Source organism: Cebus imitator, unplaced genomic scaffold (genome assembly GCF_001604975.1).
Source record: "Cebus imitator isolate Cc_AM_T3 unplaced genomic scaffold, Cebus_imitator-1.0 Scaffold418, whole genome shotgun sequence".
Lineage (NCBI taxonomy): Eukaryota > Metazoa > Chordata > Mammalia > Primates > Cebidae > Cebus > Cebus imitator.
The window spans coordinates 1,457,120-1,478,775 of record NW_016107733.1 but is presented as its reverse complement, the minus strand read 5'-3'; the positions used below and the strand labels follow the sequence as shown (position 1 = coordinate 1,478,775).

At 43.2% G+C, this 21,656-nt stretch overlaps 1 protein-coding gene across 2 annotated transcripts in view; it reads right to left on the bottom strand.

Annotated features, from left to right (window-relative positions):
* The window catches only part of NT5E (5'-nucleotidase ecto), a 47,010-nt gene extending 36,938 nt beyond the window's left edge, over positions 1-10,072 (bottom strand). Inside the window, exon 1 of one of the 2 annotated variants that reach the window (XM_017509676.2) lies at positions 9,247-10,072. In XM_017509676.2, coding sequence (XP_017365165.1) covers positions 9,247-9,585 — 339 coding nt within the window. In that variant the 5' untranslated portion in view covers positions 9,586-10,072. The remainder of the gene's footprint in view (positions 1-9,246) is intronic. The other variant, XM_017509675.2, reaches the window with a different exon arrangement.
* Between the last annotated feature and the right edge of the window lie 11,584 nt (positions 10,073-21,656).

Sequence of the window (21,656 nt, the reverse complement as noted above, 5' to 3'; positions counted from 1 at the left end):
AAATTAACTGCCCAACTAATTGAGGTCCAAAAACTGTTTCTCTGAGAGGCTACAGGGCTCCAGCTAATGTTTGGATTATATATAGAACTAATTATTCAAGTGAGAGAAAATAAGTGTCAAAAGAATGTTCAAATTCTGGTTATGCGGCTGAGGAAAATAAACACTGGATAGGACAGAGCATTCAGATGTATTTGTGCAGAAAGCTGCCAATATGGTGTGTGAGTTGTTTGGTTCTTTCCAATTTTCAGTTAAGAAAATATGCTATTAATAGTACAAGGACAAGATGAGCTGAGAAGCTACTTTTGCTTCCTTCCTCCCCTCCCGGAGGCTGGTCTCATCCATACCCTCTCTGCTCTGGAATTTAGGCTGGAAGGGAGGAAGGAGAGGCCTGGGGCCATAGCCCCAGAATGGAGTGGGGCTGTTCCTGTCTCCGAGGCTTGGAAATCCACAACCCCCTACACATTCACAACTTCAGACACCTGAGCTTTAGGAATAATTACCTTTTTGCTGTTGCCTTTTCAAAAGTGTCATTACAAACAGGATCTCTCTTTCAAGTTTCCCAAACTAGTATTGCTCATTTATCTTTCCCCAAGCAAGTCTTTATGATTGAAGCTAAAGTAATTCTGACACTTTCCTTTAACCTGAAAGTCCCTGTAAGCACTTGTCTCTCTTTTTAGGGACAAGTTCTTTGGGGAGGAGAAGAAGCATGCTCAGTGCTGATTTGGGCATAGATGCTAAATATGAGGGTCTGATATGTCTTCTTCTACAGACCAGATCTTTCACTCAAGAATCCCCATGCACGGGTGTTAGAATTTCAGTCACTTTTGCATTGCTCTGTTTAACCTCTCTCCTTTATAGATCTTGCCCAGCCCCTCTATGTGGTTAAGAGGAACGCGAATGGCCATTACGCTCTCTGCTATATTCTGAACAGTAATTTTCATTCCAGCAGGTCCTGATCACTGTCCTCAGCACTTGGCAGAGAGCCTGGCATGTGGCAATGAAGAATAAATATTTGCAGACTGAATGAATAAATGAGTCTTAAAGACTCAGGCTCAATACTGGGCTCATGCTCCTTACATTCCCCATCCTATCATTTCTCCAGAGTGACATCCCACCAGCATCCTGGAAACCTCTTCATCTGGAAACAGTAGCCAACTGGAAGCACCTGAAGGACCTACACTGTCTCTCTACAAGGAAAAAGCCGCAATCAATCAATCAATCAATCAGTAAAGGTGAATGGAGACATTAGAGAGTTGTTATGCAAACTTAGACTTGTCCAGAGACAAACCAAGTGATGTGGGCAGATTAGAAGCAAGAGGGAGGGCTGGGCAGAGGCTGAGGTGCTGAGAAGTGACATGCGATAGACCACCTTCTCCAACTCCCCCATTTTGTAGATAAGGAACCCTCTGCCAAACTCACACAGCGAATAAGTGGAAGAGTCGAGAAGTAAAACCTGGGTGTTCTGAAGTCCCATCCAAATCTCTTTCCACTGCTCCTGTTGGCCACAGCCTCGCACATTCCAATGGTGTGCAGTAAGTCCAGGAAAAATCTTCAGATTGCATTTCAGGGCTAAGGTAGCAGGCCTCAGCTGTCAGTGGTAAGCTTAAGTAGAAGAATCCAGTCACTATATGGGAGCAGTAAAATCTGCTGACTCTCCCATTGCCTGGTACTTGAACTCTCATAATCATCTTTTGAGTGCACCCTTTCCTGAGTCACCCCTGCCAAGCGGTGAGTACAGCCAGCACTTACTGTGGGCTGGCCCTGTGCTAAGCACGTTACGTGCACTACTAACTCTTCTAAACCCCACAACACCCTTGGGGTGGAGATAACCATCATATACCTCATACATGTGGAAATGGAGACTTCATGAGATTAAATAACCTGCTCACAGTCCACAGATTCTAAGTGGTAGGAAGGGGACTTGATCCCAGTCTCACCCCCACGTTTTCTCTCTTAGCCCTGTACCTCCAGACTGCCTGCCTTTTGCAACTGGTTCCGTGGATTTGGCTTCCTCAATTACCAGAGTTCAGGCTTCATCATCCCACAACTGGACTGCTGCCTGGCCTCTTTCATCACCCTCGTCTCTCGTGTCCTCTCCCTCTCCATCCAATTCTGCTCATCTTCCAAAACGATGATGTCCCTATGTAGCTGGGAGAGGTTTTCCTCACATCAATCAATTCCCCAATTCTGTGTGGTCACCGATTTGATGTCCAACAATTCAATTCAATTCTGACACTCTCTACCTGGACTGCATCAGATCCCACAAGTTGGAGGGCTCAAATGCACAAGACTGCCCTCACTTCAGACACCAGTCGAGAGTCCTGGGTCACCTGTATTCCCAACCAACTAGTTATAAATGGGAGGTACCCATGACCCTACCCTCAGGATTGACAATTTGCTAGAATGATTAACAGAACTTGGAAAACACTTTACTCGCCATTACTGGCTTATTATAAAGGATACAGCTCAGGAACAAGCAAGTAAAGAGATGTACAGGGCAAGGCATGGGAGTGGATGGGCTGCGCTTCCATGCCCACTCTGTGTGCATCGCCTATCCAGTACCTCCATATGTTCACCAACTTGGAAGCTCTCTGCATTGGGTTGATGAGGGGTATTCATGAAGGTTTATCATAAAGGCATGAGTAATGAATTCATTGGCCATTGGAGACTGAACTCAATCTCTAGCTCATCTCTCCTCTCTAGAGGTGAGGGAGGTAGGGCTCAAAGTTCTAATCCTCTAGTCACGAATTAGTCTTTCTGGTGACCAGCCCCTTTCCTGAAGCTATCTAGGGGTCCCCAGCCATCAGTCATCTCATTAGCATACAAAGCCCCCCCACACAAAACAAACTGCTTTTTCTCTCTACTGTCACATTTAACACAGTAACACTTCTGTGACCAGATGTGTGTGGGATTTCCCCCACACACCAAGCAATTCTCCAGAAAACACAAACTTAGTGTCTTATAATTGAATTTAATTCTGATACTTTCTCAAGACACTGTCAAATCCCATAGGTTAAGGGCTCAGTCCTACAAGACTGCCCCCACTTCAGACTGATTGGCAGCCTGAGGTTGTGCTTCTGGCTGAGCAGCTATAAATCAGGTATATATATATATATACTCCCTCCTTGGCTTCAAATTACTTGCTAGGATAGCTCACAGAACTCACTCATTAGTTTATTGTAAAGGCTATTACAAAGGATACAGATGAATAGCTAAGTGAAGAATGGATAGGACAAGATATGGGGGCACGTGGAGCTTTCATGCCCTCCCTGGGTATGCACCCTCCAGGAACCCCCACGTGCTCAGCAACCAAAAAGCTCCTCACATCTTGTTGAGTTTTTCGGAGCCTTATCTCCAGTCCCACCCTCCTTTCCTGGGTGGGACTGAAAGTTCCAACTCTTTGATCCTTTGACTCTTGGACTTGCTGGTGACTGGCTCTATCCTGAAACTCTCTAGGGGCTTCACCCTAAGTTGCAGGAACATAGACCCAGGTATTATCACAAGGTTTATTATGAATCACAAAGGACGCTTCTATTAGGAAATGTCTCGGGGTTTAGGAGCTCTGTGACAAGTACTGGGGCAAAGACCAAATATTTATTTTTTATTATAACACAGTCATCTTCTACTCAGAAACCACATGGCAGCTGATGGCAACAGAGCTCAAACTTCTCAGGGGGCCGTTAGAGCTTATACAACCTCTTCTGCCATGATTCCTGGTACCTCACTAATCCAACCTGGTCCACTGTATAGATTCCTGCCTCTACACTTTTGCCCCATCCTCCTGTCCCTTCACCAAATGATGACATTTCACTGCAGGGCTCCAAATATGTATGGGGCCTCAGAGGTACGCTGGTTCAAACTCCTATGTTACAGATGAGGAACTGGTGATGCTGAGAAGTGAGGAGCATGGCCACAGATTATAGATTTATCTCTTTTTTTTTTTGAGACGGAGTTTCACTCATGTTACCCAGGCTGGAGTGCAATGGCGCGATCTCGGCTCACCGCAACCTCCGCCTCCTGGGTTCAGGCAATTCTCCTGTCTCAGCCTCCTGAGTAGCTGGGATTACAGGCACGCACCACCATGCCCAGCTAATTTTTTGTATTTTTAGTAGAGACGGGGTTTCACCATGTTGACCAGGATGGTCTCGATCTCTTGACCTCGTGATCCACCCGCCTCGGCCTCCCAAAGTGCTGGGATTACAGTCTTGAGCCACCGCGCCCGGCCACATTTATCTCTTAAAAGGCAGAGAGAACCATAGTGATCTCTGAATTTCCGCTAAGGAGTGTTAAAAGTGATAAGCTTTAAATGAGCAAACTATGAGGCAAGCTTCTGAAAGCACAAACCACAAGGAAAAAAAAGATTAATTCAACTACATCAAATGAATAATTTCTGTTCAATGAAAGATACCATAGACAAAATTGATAGGCCTAATATCATCATAATACATTTTCAATGTCTAAATTGATCACAGATCAAAACCTAGAACTCCTGAAAGTAAAAAAAAATATATAAAGCTAACCCAATTTTAAAAATACCAAATAATAGGAAGATACAATTAGGGAGAGGAAACATAAAAGTTTACAAACATATCAAAAAATGTCCAAACTCACTAGTATTAGAAATATACATGATAAAGCAGCAATGTGCATTTTACACCTACTAGAAAGCTGGATACTGCCATGGCATAGAGATAAAATACAGAAATTTACATGTCCTGTTTGGGGATGGGAGTAGGTGGAAGAGAATGGAGGGTGCAAATCATTGAGGAAAGCAATCTGGTAGTACTCAGTCAAACTGTGCCCTGTGGCCAGCAATTCTGCCCCTGGGTAGAAATCCTCTGGTGAGACCACACAGGAAGGTACTTGGAGCAGCATTACGTGTGGAGGCGGCGTGTCAGATGCCATTTCCAAACACATCAGCCAGGGAGCAGATGAGTAAAATACATGGAGCACAATTCACAGTGATGTATAGGTACAAGCGCATCTAGAGCAACATGGACAAATCACAAAAACAACAAGTTCAGGACAAAAGTAAGAAACAGAATGGGCTGAATAACAGGACTAGTTATGCAATTTTAAAATATAAGCACATCCCAGCTACTCGGGATTGCTTGAGCCCGGGGCAGGGGTCGGGGGGGGAGGCAGGGCGGAAGTTACAGTGAGCCAAGATCATGCCACTGCACTCCAGCCTGGGCAACAAAGCAAGACTCCGTCTCAAGAAAAAGAAAAAATCTAAAATGTAAGTACATAAAGGTTTTGGAAGTACATGTAGAAACAAAATTATATATATAAACACATTAGAATGTTGTCTATGTGGGAGGTGGAGGGGTGGCGAACAAAAGGCCATTCTGACTAACCTGTCCCCTGGCTGCTGCCTCCCCCATTGAGGAGCAACTGGCTAAGGCTAATGCTGCAGTCTTATGGGCAGGAAGTAGGCTCGGCAGCCAGGGCCTCAGAAGCAGCAGCCACGTGGAGAAAAGACACTCTTCTGGGGGACCCTAGAGACCTGCTCAAAGCTACCTTCCCCACAGCCTGGTTTGATGGTGAGAACCCCACCTCCGGAGGTTGATACCTTTGGTTTTGTGCTGTGGGGAGATTTCTTAAGTCTGCTCAGTAAGTAAATATAGCAAAAATAGCCTAGGCAATGGTACTTAGATAAGATGGTAGAAGGGAGGCAGGTGGTAGGTAGACTGTGCCAGGCTGCAAGAATCAGATAACCTGATACAAAACACAAACTTTCCCTTCCTCACAATTCCCCTCCTCCCCACCCATAGCACGTGAAACTCTCAGTGAGCACTACTATTAATACAAACCAGCAGGGCTTATCTCATGTATTGCTCACAAAACCTCTGCAAAGTGGGGGTCATCACTCCTGTTTTATAGCTAAGGAACACGAGGCTCAGAGAAAGTAACAAGGCCGAGCGCACGCCGTCAGTGCTTCCATGTTGTCTTCCTTGTGCCTCAGGGACAACAGTCCTTCCACTGAAATAGCTACACTAACTGACAGTTTTTGCTATGCTCTTCCCAGTTTTCTGTCTAGTAGTGGGTCCAGGGGGTCTCCAGGATTGCCCTGGGGCCCTACTGCAATCAGGATTACTCCAGTAGGTCTAGAAAGTCTACACCTCTTTGGAAGGTCCTGCTCTCGGGGACTCCTGTGTTTAAGCTGCATTCCAGGAAATCCTTCTTTGTCCTCCAAATGCTTCAGTCCTTCTATGTGGCTGCTGTGAAATAGGTCCAGTCTCCTGGAAACTGGAGCTGCCCCTCCACAACTGTTTTCCACCCTGATTTGAATCCGCAGTGTCCTAGGCATTAAGATGTGGTGAGTGGCTATGGTGGAGGAACATTTATATCACAACAGCAATAAATTCTCTGAGGGTTGGTATAATATAAACAAATGACAGTGAAACGTCTGTGCAATATAGGAGTACAGCAGGGCTTTAGCATATGCTTTAGCACTGCAAGAACTAGGATTTTATGCAGGTGAAATTATGTTTGACAAACCCCCAGGCTGTACAGAGTAAGTCCTGAGTACACAACCATCCAACATTGCCATTTGATCCCCTCCCCATCTTTACCCTCTGCCAACATTATGTAAGTGGCCTATTTTTCCTCAGCACCCAAATCAATTGTTTTGAGCAAAATTTGAAAGAACTTAATTTCATCCAACAAAAAGGATTCTGAACATCCACGGAAGAGATAAGCTGTAAATAGTAGTTTACTCAGGCCTCACCTAGATGTCCTGTCATAAACATTTGGGACCTTGAACTAAAGTTTTGCACATGTTTTAAGAGTCCATTATCTCTGAACTTGGACTCTTCCTAAATGTCTGCTGCCAAACTAACTTTATTGAAATCCTTTCAAACCCAAATGTTTCAGCATTTTGGCTCTCTCTAACGTCTCTCTCTCTCTCTTTCTTTCTCTTTTTCTCTTTCTTTTCTTTCCTTACTTTCTTTCTCTCTCCTTCCTTCCCTCCCTCTTTCCTTCCTTCTTTATTTTTTCTTTCTTTCTTTTCTTTCTATCTTTCCTTTCTTCTCTTTTTTAAATCCTATATTATAATGTCTGGTAATAGTAATAACATCTATAGAGACCACACTATATGCAGGCAATGTTTGCAGTAAGTAAAATTACTATCCTTATTTTATAGAGGATAGAACTGAGGCAAGAAAGAGTTAATAACTTGTTCAAGGTCACGTAGAAGGTAGTTGAGCAGGGAATCTACCGTGAAGCTGTGAGCTTAGGTATGCTCAAGCTCCAGGGTCAAAGGGATCTGGTGTCCATTCTTATCACGTCTCCCTTTTTGGGGGGATGGCGATCTGATAATTTATTCAGCTTCTTTGACGCTGTTTCTCATAATTAACACCAGGAGTTCAACTGGACTTACAACAGAGAAATATTATTGGGGAAAACTAGGAATTCTTCTTCTTTTTTTTTTTTTTTTTCATGAAAAAGGGTTCACACAATTGTGGAGAAAAGAGTGTCACAAAAAGTAGTTTACAAAGTCGTGGCTTATATGCAAAATAAAACAAACACATATAAGTTTATTCTACCCTTCTCAAAGGAAGTGGCGACATAGGGTAGTAACAATCCAGTTCTATAAATATTTATTTTGTCATTACTGGGTGCAAAGTATCAGGGAAGTGTAGCTGTGGAATACCAATGCTTAAGAGACCACAGAGTTCTTGAGACCCACGATTTTTCTTAAAATCCAGATGTGAGTGAGCCCCACCCCACAAACTCTGAAGGCTGAAGGTCTGCTGAAATGTCTGCTGCTGTGTGTCCCAGATAAGTTCAAAAGCATCAGAATGCAGGGAGCTTTCTCCCTGTCTTTCATCTCTTTAAAATGAGTTTTCTCGTTGTAGGGAGTAGGGGGTCCTTAAAACCAAACAATGGTGCCCTCTTATCATCTTTTCCTGTCCTCCTTTCTCCAAGTTTCCGGAGAGGAAAATAAAACCAAACAAACCCCTCAGCACTGTGCTCTCCTGACCGCTAAGCTCTTCTTATACAAAGTGTGCTACGAGCCTTCTGTGTCCCAGCCTCATCACACTGCGCTTTCCCTTCCACACTTGTGGACTTCACAGATTTCTCTGGATCCTTCTCTGGAGATATCTCTGTTCCTCCTTTTCCACAGCTCTTAAGTTTTCTTCTCCCAAGTTTCTCCACACTCTTGTCGAATCCCTTTACTCAGGACTTTTACACAGGATTAAATTTGGGTGGTGTTTTGATTTGTTTTATAACCACCATATGTGCATATTGGTTGTGCTTATTTATTACTATGTAACCCCCTCTGCTCCTTTTCTATAATTTAGTGCAACAAACAAGGCATTACCTTTAACTGAACATTTGGGACCTTGAACTGAACTTTTGCACATGTTTTAAGAGCCCATTATTTCTTAAGTTGGACTCTTCCAAAATCTCTGGTACCAAACTGACTTTATTAAAATCCTTTGAAACACAAGTGTTTCAGCATTTTGGCTCTCTCGGAAGATTCTTTCTTTCTTTCTTTTCATTTTCCTTCCTTCCTTCCTTTCCTTCTTTTCTTTTCTTTCCCTATATTATAGTGTCTGGTATTAATAATAACGTCTATAGAGATCACACTATTTGCAGGCAATGTTTGCAGTAAGTAAAATTTCGATCCTTATTTTACAGAGGAGAGAACTGAGGCAAGAAAGAGTAAATAACTTGCTCAAGGTCACATAGAAGGTAGTTGAGCAGGGAATCTACCGCAAAGCTGTGAGCTTAGTTATGCTCAGGCTCCAGGGTCAAAGGGATCTGGTGTCCATTCTTATCACGTCTCCCTTTTTGGGGGGATGGTAACCTGATAATTTATTCAGCTTCTTTGACGCTGTTTACCTTTCAATAAGATTGACATAAGCATTTTCCGAAAGAGCTAGATTGAGATAAAGCATTCTTTGAAAGATCTAACAGTAAATGAGAGCTGCCTGAGGGATCTGCTTCAGTCCCTAGCACTGGGTAACTGTCAATGCTTCTACGCACCCCACCTGAACCCCCTCGCAGACAGGACTGGGTCCTGCTCCTCTAAATACTCCCATCTCATAGTGGGAGCCCAATAACATCCACTTAAGACGAATCGTCCAAAGGACTTCTATGTCTGCAACCAGCTGGCACACTGGCCGGAGTCTACTTTATCCCCACATCTCTCCGCGCCCTGGTCCTAGGCTTGCCATCCTCTGCCACTCGCTGCTTCTCCAGTCCGACTCCTAACCCTGGCGCGGGCTCGGGTCTTACCATGACATCGTAGCGTAGGGCGTTCATGAAGTGCGCCACCTCGGCGCCCTTGTACACTGTGAACCAGATGGTGCCCTGGTACTGGTCGCCGGCGTCCAGCAGCAGCACGTTGGGTTCGGCGCGGCGGATCTGCTGCACCTTGGTGAAGAGCCGGGCCACGCCACCCACGCAGCGGCTGGCGTTGACGCATTTGCTGGAGTCCTCGCTGGTCTGCTCCAGCCGGCTGTGCACGTCGTTGGTGTGCAGAATCGTGAGCTCCCAGGCGCCGGCCGCGGGCCACAACAGCGCGCCCAGGACGAGGAGCAGCTTGGCGGGCGCCCGCGCGGCTCGGGGACACATAGCGGCGGCGCGTGAACTGGGTGCAAAAGCTGGCGAGCCGGACGAGCGGCTGGGCCCGGGGCTCCGCGCCCTGGCTGGAGGGGCGGGGCCCGGGTCGGGTCGGGTCGGGGCCGGGGCGGGCCCTAGTTCAGCCCCGAGGCCGGGTGGCGGCCAGTCAGTCGCACGCCCGCGACGTCACGGATCCGACCCGGGTACCCGGAGCGCCCGGGCGCGGCTGTCGGCTGGCACCGGCTCCCCGCGGGAAGAGCCGGGAGGTTGTTCCCGGCGGCGAGCGGGCCCCGGCCGCATCCCGGCCCGACTGGGGAGCCTGGGCGCCCGCAGTTCGGCTGATGCTGCGCTGCTCCTTCCGGGGCGCGAGGAAGGAATTGGAGGGGTCCGCCCTGAGTGTGGGTCCTCGCTGAGTCTCTCCTCTTCCGAGGCGCGGGTTTTTCTGCAAGAGAAATGTATGGTTTGCGTCGGGCTTGTGGTTGCGCGAGCTCCACAAAGAGCAAAGGAGGGAAAGGAGACGGGGCGGGAAGAAAGATGAGCGCGCGGGGGGAAAGAGAGGAGGAGGGAAGAGAGGCCGGGCCGAGGAGCTCCTTGCAGTTTCGGGCTGTGAGAGCTGAAGCGCACTGAGATGGGACGCTTCCTATGGTGTTGAGAACGCACGAAGTCCACAGTGCTTAGACAGACAATCTCAGAAAGCAAGAAATCATTCGAATCCAGTTCCTCGTTTATTCACGATTAAAACCTTAGTGATAAAACAGTGGCGACGCGTGGACAGCTCCTGAAAGCTGAAACACCACTGGGGTAAAATCTGACAACTATAAGGAAGGGATGCTGCCCTTCGTTGCTTTTCTGTTTTTTTTTTTTTTTTTTTTTTTTTTTTTTTTTTTTTTTTTTTTTTTTTTTTTTTTTTTTTTTTTTTTTTTTCTTTTTGTTGCGTGTGCTTTCAGTGTCATAATGAAGTCATAGCCAAATACAATATTAGGAAGCTTTCCCTCTATGTTTTCTCCAAAGAGTTTTATAATTTAAACTCTTACACTTAGATCTTTAATCCATTTTAATTTTCATATGTAATGTAAGAGTCCAAATTTGTTCTTCTGCATGTGGATATCCAATTTTCTTAGTACCATTTGTTGAAAAGACATCTTGTGCTGTACCGTTTTTAAGACACTGGCTGGAAGCTCGGAAATTGTAAATCGTTTGCCAAGAAAGGCCATGCAGTTTGGGAGCAGCAGAGCCTGCGCCACACAAGACCCTTGCTTCTGAGACACCTCTAATGTCATACTTCGCAAGGTTTTGCTTTGTCCCTCTTTGTCACCTGCTAGAAGCAGGTAAAAGAACTGGTAGTTTTACTGATTTAACTTAAAATGATTTTAGACTTACAGAAAAGTTGCAAAGGTAATAAAGGGAGTTCCCACATAATCACCTATATTACCCTATGTTGGCAGCTTATATAACCAATGAAACTAAAAAATTAACATTGATACAAAACTATTAACTATACTACTGATTTTATTTGAATTTCACCAACTGTTCCACTAATGTCCTTTTTCTGTTCCAGGATCCAATCTGGGATACCATATTGCAGTTAGTTTTCATGTGTTCTTAGCCTCCTCTAATTTGTGACGGTTTCTCAGTCTTTTGTCTTCAAAAACCTCGACCCTTTTGAACAGTACTGTTTTCTGTATACTGCCCCTCAGTTTGGGTTTCTCTGATGTTTTCTCATGATTGGACTGAAGCTGAGGATGTTTAGGAAGAATGCCACAAAGATTATGTGCCTTTCTCATTGCCTGGCATCTGGGGGTAGATGATGTCAACATGACCTATTGCTGATCACTGGTGAACCGATCATTTGTTGTTTCTTGTCTCTTAAACCTGAGCCACTGCAATAGTTTCTGAAATTCCTGTCCCGGGGATGCTACCAGACTTCTGCTTCAATATAATTCCCGTGTGATTTGTTTTCATATAGATCTAAAATGTCCTTTGATTGTTTATTGCACCACGTTCAAGCTTTGCAGACTGGCCTTTTGAAGTCTAATTTTATCCAGCCAACTTTACCTTCCACTGTTCCTCACACATTCCCTTTGTCCTCATTTCTCTCCAAACCACCATTCCCATTCTGCCCTCAAGCCAAAGTCCAGGGTTCCTTTAATTTCTTGTTCAGGTCAACGTGAAATTTCTTTGGCTCCTTCACACAGCAGTGAGCTGTTCTCTTTTCTAAATTTCTTGTTAGTTCCTATAATCTCACTTTAATGTGTTTTTTTTTTTTTCTCTCTCTCTAGGTGTTTAATATATGTTTTTGGTCTTCTCTCCAAGTGGTGGAAACAGAGTCACTGCTTCAATAGTAGTAGTACTTGCAATTCAAGTAACACTAACCTAAAATCTACTTTAGACATAGTGGGCCATAGTATGAAAGAACCAAGAAGGATTTTGACTCTCCTAGAGCTGATACTGCTGCAAACAATGTGAGGGTGCATACACTAGGTGCAAAGCCATGAGGATCATAGAAATTTTCCCAAGTCCATGAGGAAAGTAAAAGCAGGCAAAGCTCCACATACAAATCAAGGCTTTATGTATTGTTTCATCAGCTGATTAGACTTAAGAAAGTATTGAAGAAAATGTCAAATAATGCAGAATAAATATAAAAGTGTGTAGTGCTAATATCCATTACATTGGGAATAGCCCCTTAAATTGAGGAAATATTATTTCAGTACATATTACAAAACTATTATCTGAGTCACGAAAAATCTCACATCATTGATGAACAACGTATTTAGTGCTAAACTAGATTTAAATTAAAGCTAATTTAAATTTAGTTTTAAATTAAAACTAGGTTTTAATTTAATGTGTATAGTCTGTACTATATTTATTAAACATATAGTAGAGTGACAAATACTTTAATAATAGATTACATATTGGATCTAATAACAATACATTATTGATTTATTAGAAAATAAATGGGTATATAACTCCATTTGTCAGATCACAGTTCAGTCAGAACAATAGGTTGGCTATGGATTACAAAAGTTCTGCAAAAATAAATGAAAGCAATCTGTAGGAACCAATAGCAAAATTTACAAATAGTAAATTGTGTGTAACAATCTTTGATAACAGAAAAGTTTATAATAAATATGTGTGTGTATAAATGCATACGTAAATGCATACATTTTTCTTTGAGAGTCAGTTGTTGAACATTTACCAGCACACCAGTGGAACTATCTAATGGATAATATATGTTTAAGTTTCTTTTGTGATGAGAACCTATTTTATAACTTATCACAAAGTCTTTAGTAAAATATCCATTTTTTTTTTTTTTTGAGACTTACAGTGGTGCAATCTCAGCTCACTGCAGCCTCCACATCCCGGGTTCAAGTGATTCTCCTGCCTCAGCCTCCGGAGTAGCTGGGATTACAGGTGCTTGCTACCACGCCTGGCTAATTTTTTGTATTTTTAGTAGAGTTGGGGTTTCATCACCTTGACCAGGATGGTCTCGATCTCTTGACCTGGTGATCCACCTGCCTCAGCCTCCCAAAGTGCTGGGATTACAGGCGTGTGAATAAAATATCCATTTTTAAAAATTTGTTGAGATAGATTTATTAGGTAAGCTGAATTAAAAATCTGAGACCTGCTTTGAGATGGATGCAGGGTAAAAACAGAGGGACCTTGTCATAGGCATCCTGGCACATTCGGATTATACAGTTAAAGGGCTGATATTAATATTTCATCTTATTGGTAAGAAAACTTAATGTGATATTTAACCTGGCTAAATAATTTGCTTAAGATCATTCATGTCCAAGTAGGTGGCAGGCAGGTTTTGAGCACAGTTGAATTCCAATACTCAGGTTCCATTGTTAAGTCTTCACAAAAGTATGAAGGGTAGGTATTATTATCTGCTCCCCATCCCTACTTTTCTGTGGAGAGAACACAAAATCTACTCACACAGTGATTTTCAAGTATACAATACATTGTTATTAACTATAGTCACCAAGTTATACAGTAGATCTCTTGAACTTATTACTCCAATCTAGCTGAAGTTTTGTATTTTGTGACCAGCATCTCCAATAACCCTTAAGGCAGCCCCTGGTAACCACCATGCTACCCTCTGCTTCTGCGAGTTAATCTTTTTCAGATTACATAGTGTCCTCCAGTTTCATCCATGTTATTGCAAATGATAGGATTTCCTTCTATTTTAAGGCTAAATGGTATTCCACTGTGTATATATTCCACATTTTCTTTGTCCATTCATCCACTGATGGACAGTTAGGTTGATTCCAAAGCTTGACTATTGTGATAATGCTGCAATATTATTCTCCTTTTATGGGTAATAAAATGGAGTTTCAACATGTTAAATTGCTCAAAGTTTCACAAGCAGACAGGGTTTATTTTTTTCCTTTTATATTTGTAACTCTATTTCACATAAAGGCCCTCTGTCCACTCAGAATGTTTATCTCCTGCTGTCTGTCATCTCTTATGCTCAGGGAGCAGTTCTTGGTCTGGGGACTTCTGAGAAGGCTACAAAAGCTCAGGATCCTTTCTTGCAACGGTGCCACAGTCCTTGTGGCCATAGGAGGATGATCAATGTTTACTGGCCTCTTTCATAAGTCACAAATAATAGAGTGGGTTAGATTTGAGTCAATCCAGGACATAGAATGTGTATTTTCAGAGGCAGGTAGGTCACCTGAGGTCAGAAGTTCGAGACCAACCTGCCTGATATGGTGAAACCCCATCTCTACTAAAACTACAAAAATTAGCTGGGCGTGGTGGTGTGCACCTGTAATCTCAGGATTGGCGCATTTTGATCCACTTCCCTGCAGCTGCTAACTAACTTGAGAGTCATGTAGCAAACTGACCACCTGCTCCTCCATTGTTCCTATAGATAGAATCTCTGACATTGGACTTTTTGAGATGGAGTCTCACCCTGTCACCCAGGCTGAAGTGCAGTGGTGCAATTTCTGCTCACTGCAACCTTGGCCTCCTGGGTTCAAGCGATTCTCCTGCCTCAGTCTCCCAAGTAGCTGGGATTACAGGTGCGTGCCTTGGCTTTCCAAAGTGCTGGGATGATAGGCATGAACCACCACGCTTGGCCAGCACTGGACCTTTTAACCTAATAATTACTTAAGGTGTTTTTTCAGATCCTGAATTCTAGCAGAATGGCTGATGCCGGCTGGTCTGAAGACCCCCAGAGAGGAACTGACTCAGCACAGGAATGTAGTCTCTTCATCTACCTGCCCCATGACTTCACCTCTCACTTCTTGACCAATTAGCAATCACTACATTTTAGCCCATCACTTGTCCAGATCCCTTAAAAGTCCCATATCCAAGTCTTTTGGAGATGTGGATTTGAGGTTTCCTCCTGTCTGCTTATTTGGCTGTTTTATGATTATTAAACTCTTTGCTGCAACTCCTGCTGTTTTGGCATATTGGTCTTGTCACTGTGCAATAAGCAGTCAAATGTAGTGGTCCTGTAACACCTTTGCCGAGTTAGGGAAGTTCTCTTCTGTTTCCAGCTTGCAGAGAGGTTTTGATAATGTTTATTTCCTAGCAAAGAGAAATCTGAAAATACCCAGAACATTTCATAAGTCTGTCAAAAGTTCTGTCTACCTAGAGGACATTAAAGTTGAACTATGGATTTATAATCATTTTTCTTTCTGATATAAACTGTATCTTCTGGCATTGGTAAGATAAAAGGATCAATAAAATATTAGCAAATTAAATAAAAAATGTTTAAAAAGAATCATAGTGTATGACCAAGTGAGATTTAGCACAGCTATTCAAGGCTGGTTTAACATTTACTCAAAAATCAATTAATGTAGTCCATATCAACAAGCTAAAGAATGCAAATTTTTATTTTATTTATATTAATTTTTTATCCTTATTTTCAGAGACTGTGTACTACACAAAGAATATGAATTATATGATCATAACAATAGATGCAGAAAAAGCATTTGCCAAAACCCCGTACCTATTCATAATAAATAATCTCAGCCAATTAGGAATAGAGAACTTCCTTAACTTGTTGAAAGCATCTATGTGTAATCCCAGCACTTTGAGAGGTAGAGGCGGGTGGGTCACTTGAGGTCAGGAGTTCGAGACCAGCCTGACCTATATGGTGAAACCCCATCTCTACTAAAAACTACAAAAATCAGCTGGGCATGGTGGTGCATGCCTGTAATCCCATACACTTGGGAGGCTGAGGCCAGAGAATCTCTTGAACCCAGGAGGCAGAGGTTACAGTGAGCCAAGATCGTGCCATTGCACTCCAGCCTGAGCAACAAGAACAAAGGTCAAAAAAAAAAAAAAAAGATCAAAAAAAAAAAAAAAAAAGAAAAGACATGGAAGAAACTTAAATGCATATTACTAGTGAAAGAAGCTAATCTGAAAAGGGTACCTGCTGTATGATTTATATGACATTCTGAAAAAGGCAAACTTGGAGACAGTAAAAGTGTTGAAAAACACGTACTTGGAATGAAGAGACCTTCCAAACAGGCTTTGTGTGAGCAACATGGCTGTTTATTCACCTGGGTGCAAGTGGGCTAAGGCCGAAAAGGGCATTAGCAAAGGGCAGTGGGATAGGAGTTGGTTTTATAGGTTTTGGTAGTTTTTTGGGGGGGGGTGTTGCAGAGTAAGTTTAGTTACAGTGGTGGGGGATGGGGACAATGGGGAATGCAAGCAGGGGGTGGGAGACATCAGCCAAGGCAAGTAGGACTTCAGACTTTCAGGCTCCAGGCCTGCATATGGAGACCTGACATACCTGTGTTTTTATATAGAGAGAAAGAATTGGAGAAGACAGGGTGATAACAGGTTTTAGTGGGTGGGAGCGAAGTTTTTTAAGGCTTCTTCCAGTGGGATTGGGGGTGGGGTGGGAACCTAAAAATGAGAAAGAGTTTAGACTGTTGGGAGATTTTGGGGAAAGGAGTAATTTTGTGGGGTTGTTAGAAGGAGTATTTGTCATATTGACTGATTGGTTATTGCTTGTATATGATTTTGTAGGAATTGAGAAATTAATTGGAAAAACACAGGGTTTAAATAAGAGAAGGAGAAAGAGAAGGTTATGTGGAGGGAGAGCTTTTGTTTTTATGGTGTATGAGGAAGGTTGTGGTATCTATAAGCAACCACTGACTTTTATTAACAAGATTGGGTTTGAGCAGAGTTGAAGCCAGATTAAGAGTGAAATATTAGCTGTAATTGCCGGGAGGAAATGTGTAAACTGGCAACTTAAACAAAAGCAGGGCATGTAAAAGTCAATGAGTATAGTGAATCTAAGCACAGTTAGATAGAAAATAATAGAAACAGACTTTCTGAGGTGTGGTTTAAGTAGTAGGGGCGACTGCTTAAAGGTGGAGAAGGTGAGGGGCTGAAAGTAAGTGTGTGAGGTGTAAAGAGAAAGCTTTGGAGGCTGTGAGATCTAGAGGGTAAATGGGGCATAGCTTGTGATTTTGAGGGATTTTAAGAGTATTAGGGCGGCAGCCGCTGCTGTGCGTTGTCATGAGGGCCAGCCCAGGACTGTTAGGTTAAGTTGTTCGGATAAAAAGGCTACAGGCGGTGGGCCTGGCTCCTGTGTAAGAATTTTGACTGTATAGCCCTGGATTTTAGCAGTATATAATGAAAAAGTGCTGGGACAGGTTGAGAAGAACTAGGGAGGAGTAGTTTTTAGAGCTGTTTTTTAAGGAGCGAAAGGAGGAATGAGGAAATAATTTAGGATTAATAGGCTGTATAAATCATCTTTAGTGAGTTTATAAAATGGCTTAGTTAGAATAGCAAAACCCATTATCCAGAGGTGAAAGTAGCCAACTACACCTGGTTGGGGTTTGGGAAATTAACTGGATATGGTTGACAGGGGGAGCACGTGTATGGTGGCGAAAGATTATAACAGATGGGGAAGAAATTTGGGCTTTGGAAGTGGATACACGATACCTCTTTGAGTATAGATGCTGAAGAAGCCGGAGGGTGAATTAAAAGGCTATGTTGCAATAGACAGGTGATAATAGGCTTTACACCTTTTAAAGCCTGTTGTGGGATGGGGGACTGGCGCTGGGCAGGGTACGGGTGGTTAGGTTTAAAGGGGTTGATGAGGGGTGAGTGACTTGTAGCAATGGAAGGGAAGGCAGTGTTCCACACCCTAGGATTAAGGTAAGGGACATAAGGGGAGCATGGAGGGAGGTACGGATTCAAGGAGGAGGGTGGCAATGAGATGTGGCTGTAGCCCAGGAATACTGAAGGAGACAGACAATTTTACTAGGATATCCCGGCCTAACAGGGGAACTGGATAAGTGGGGATGATTATGAAAGAATGTGGAAAGGAGTGCTGGCCTAATTGACACCAGACCTGGGGAGTTTTGAGAGGTCTGGAGGCCTCGCCCTTAATTCCCACAACAGTTATGGAGGCCAAGGAGACAGGTCCTTGAAAAGAAGGCAGTGTGGGGTGGGTGGCCTCCATGTTGATTAAGAAGGGGATGGACTTGCCCTCCACCGTAAGAGTCACCCGAAGTTTGGCCTCTGTGATGGTCCAGGGGGCTTCCGAGATGCTCGGGCAGCGTTAGTCTTTAGCTGCCAAGCCGAGGATTGGAGCTTTAGGAGCTCTAGGAGCAGCAACGGGAGTCAGACAGTTGACTTTCTCTGGGGGCCCCGCACAGATGGGGCAGGGCTTAGGAGAAATCCCGGGCGGTGGGCATTCCTTGACCCAGTGGCCAGGTTTCTGACACTTGAAGCAAGGTCCGGGAGGGGCAGCTGGACATGCTGCAGTCTGGGCGCTTTGAAGTCTTTGTGAGCTGACGGTGTGGCTGGGGTTTGTGTTACGGCAGAGACAAGCATCTGTAGTTCTGAGATGCACTGCCACTGGGCAGATTTTTCCCTATTATTGAACACCTTGAAGGTGAGGTTGCTTAATTCCTGTTGTGGGGTTTGAGGGCCAGATTTTAATTTTTGTGGCTTTTTGTAATGTTACGGGCTGATTGGGTGATAAAATGCATATTAAGCGGTTTTCAGGCGTGAGAGTAGAAGTAAGGACGACATTTAAGTTATTCCAGGTGAGATTAAAGGACTGGGTTAAGTATTGGAGGATTTGATGAAAAGGAGCCTAACCAGTGGCTAATTTGGGAAAGGTTGGATAAGGGAAAAGGAATATGCACCCTAACTATGCCTTTGGCTCCAGCCACCTCTGGAAGGGGGAATTGTTGGGCAGGGGCAGAGGAGGTAGCCATGGGACTAAACTGTAAGCTGGGCCACCTATGAAGTGGGGAGGTGACGGGAGAGGCATAAGGAGGTGGGTTGTGGACAGAGGAAGAGAAGGTAGATATGTGGAAAAACTTCAACATAACAGGAGTCTTTCTTATCAGGGCTTGTCTGTGCAGGGAGCAATGAAATATAATGACCTGAGGAGGTTCTTTTTTCATGAAAGTAGCAAAATGGGATATGTGAAAAACCTCACAAAAGCTCCATTTGCACAGAGTACAAAGTATTTCTTTCCAGGCAAAATTGTGTTTGGCATTTCTTTATTCTTTCTTTCTGAAAAACCATTTCTGGGCTGGGTGTGATGGCTCACACCTGTAATTCCAGCACTTTGGGAGGCCGAGGCGGGTGGATCACAAGGTAAGGAGTTCAAGACCAGCCTGGTCAAGATGGTGAAACCCTGTCTCTACTAAAATTAGAAAACAAAACAAAAAAATTAGCCAAGCATGGTAGCAGGTGCTTGTAATCCCAGCTACCTGGGAGGCTGAAGCAGGAGAATCACTTGAACCTGGGAGGTGGAGGTTGCAGTGAGCTGAGGTCACACCTCTGCATTCCAGCCTGGGCATACAGTGAGACTCTGTCTCAAAAAACAAAACCAAACAAAACACCATTTCCAACGTAAGGCACACAAACATACAGTTAGATAGAGGTGTTATAGGACAGGGGTCCCAATCCAGATCCCAAGAGAGGGTTCTTGGATCTTGTGCAACAAAGAATTCAGGGCGACTCTGCAGTGCAAAGTGAAAGCAAGTTTACTAACAAAGTAAAGTAATAAAAGAATGGCTATGTTAAAACACATGCTCTGAATGAAGAGACCCCCCAAGCAGACTTTCTGTGAGCAACATGGCTGTTTATTCACCCAGGTGTGGGTGGGCTGAGTCCAAAATTAAGTCAGCAGAGGGTGGAGAGACAGGAGTTGGTTTTATAAGTTTGGAGTAGGCAGTGGAAAGTTACAAAAATTACAGTTCAGGGCAGTTTTTCAAGCTGGGAGGGGGTTATAGGGTCTGGAGTCACAGGGTTGACCAAGGTTGGTTACAAAGTCTAGTTGCCTTATCAGTTGAGGTGGGAATAAGGAACAATAGAATAATGTTTCAAAGTTAATTAGGCACTGCAGGGATTGACCATTTCTTCTTCTTTTGTGGTTTTCCAGTTACTTCAGACATGCTAGTTCCAGGAACTCATCTGCAGTGTACATGCAGTCACAGAGGTTACCATACCATCCATGGTAACAGTCAGTCAGTCAGCCTAAAAGACCTTACAGGCTACTCCATAGACAAAGCAGCCCTGAGCGCTGCTGGTTGCCCATTTTTATGGTTTTATTTTTTGATGATATGCTAAAGAAGGAGTGGATTATTCATGCCTTCTCTTTTTAGACCATATTGAATAACTTCCTGACATTGCCACAGTATCTGTAAACTGTCATGGTGCTGGTGGGAGTGTTGCAGTGAGGACAAACAAAGGTCACTCTTGTCACCATTTTGTTTTTGGTGAGTTTTGGCTGGCTCCTTTAATGCAACCTGTTTTATCAGCAAGGTCCTTATGACCTGTATTTTGTGCTGACCTCCTATCTCATCCTGTGACTTAGAAAGCCTTAACTGTCTGGGAGTGCATCCCAGTAGTTTCAGTGTCATTTTACCCAACTCCTATTTAACATGGATTTGCTTTGGTTCAAATGCTTCTTACAGAGCTATAAGTTATAGCATTTCATAGTACAGTAGAGAAATTATAGTTAATAATTTATTGTATATTTCAAAAAAGCAAGAAGAGAAGATTTAAGTGTTCTCAACACAAGTACAATGTTTCAGGTGATGGATATTCCAATTACCCTGATTTGATCATTACACACTGTACGTAAGTATCAAAATATGACATGTGCCCCCAAAATATGTATAAATCAATAAAAGAGGTAATACATTTTCAAAATGTTGACAGTATTTGTAATTTCTAAAAAGAACTCAAAAATATAAGAATTATTTTTTTGATGGCAACAGCAAAAACATTGTGAACAAAACGAGGAGCTGGCTATTTAAGGAGATGGCCTGTAATTTCAGTCAGTTGTGGAGTAAAGGGGAACCTCTACATCGCCAATTTTTTAATGATTTTCTTCAAAATGTTAAAAAGAAATATCATTTCTTCAGAGAAGACACACATAAATGGAAAAACATCCCATTCTCATGGATAGGAAGAGTCAGTATCATTAAAGTGTCTATACTGCCCAATGCAATTTATAGATTCAATGCCATTCTTATCAAACTACCAATGATGTTCTTCACAGAACAAGAAAACACTATTTAAAAATTCATATGGAACCAAAAAGAGCCTGAATAGCCAAAGCAACCATAAGCAAAAATAATAAAGCTGGAGGCATCATGTTACTCAACTTCAAACTATATTATAAAGTTACAGTAACCAAAACAGCATGGAACTAGTACAAAAACAGGCACATAGAACAATGGAACATAACAAAGAGTCCCAAAATAAGGCCACACATCTGATTTTCAACAAAGCTGACAAAAATAAGCAGTGGAGAAAAGACTCCCTATACAATAAATGATCACTGGCTATCCATATGTAGAAGATTGAAGAGGGACCCATTCCTTATACCATATGCAAAAATCAACTCAAGATGGATTAAAGACTCAAATGTAAAACCTAAAACTATAAAAACCCCAGAAGACAACCTAGGCATTAACAGTCCTGAACATAGGTACAGGCAAAGATTTCATGACAAAGACACCAAAAGCAATAGAAACAAAAGTAGGCCGGGCGCGGTGGCTCACGCTTGTAATCCCAGCACTTTGGGAGGCCGAGGCGGGTGGATCACGAGGTCAAGAGATCGAGACCATCCTGGTCAACAT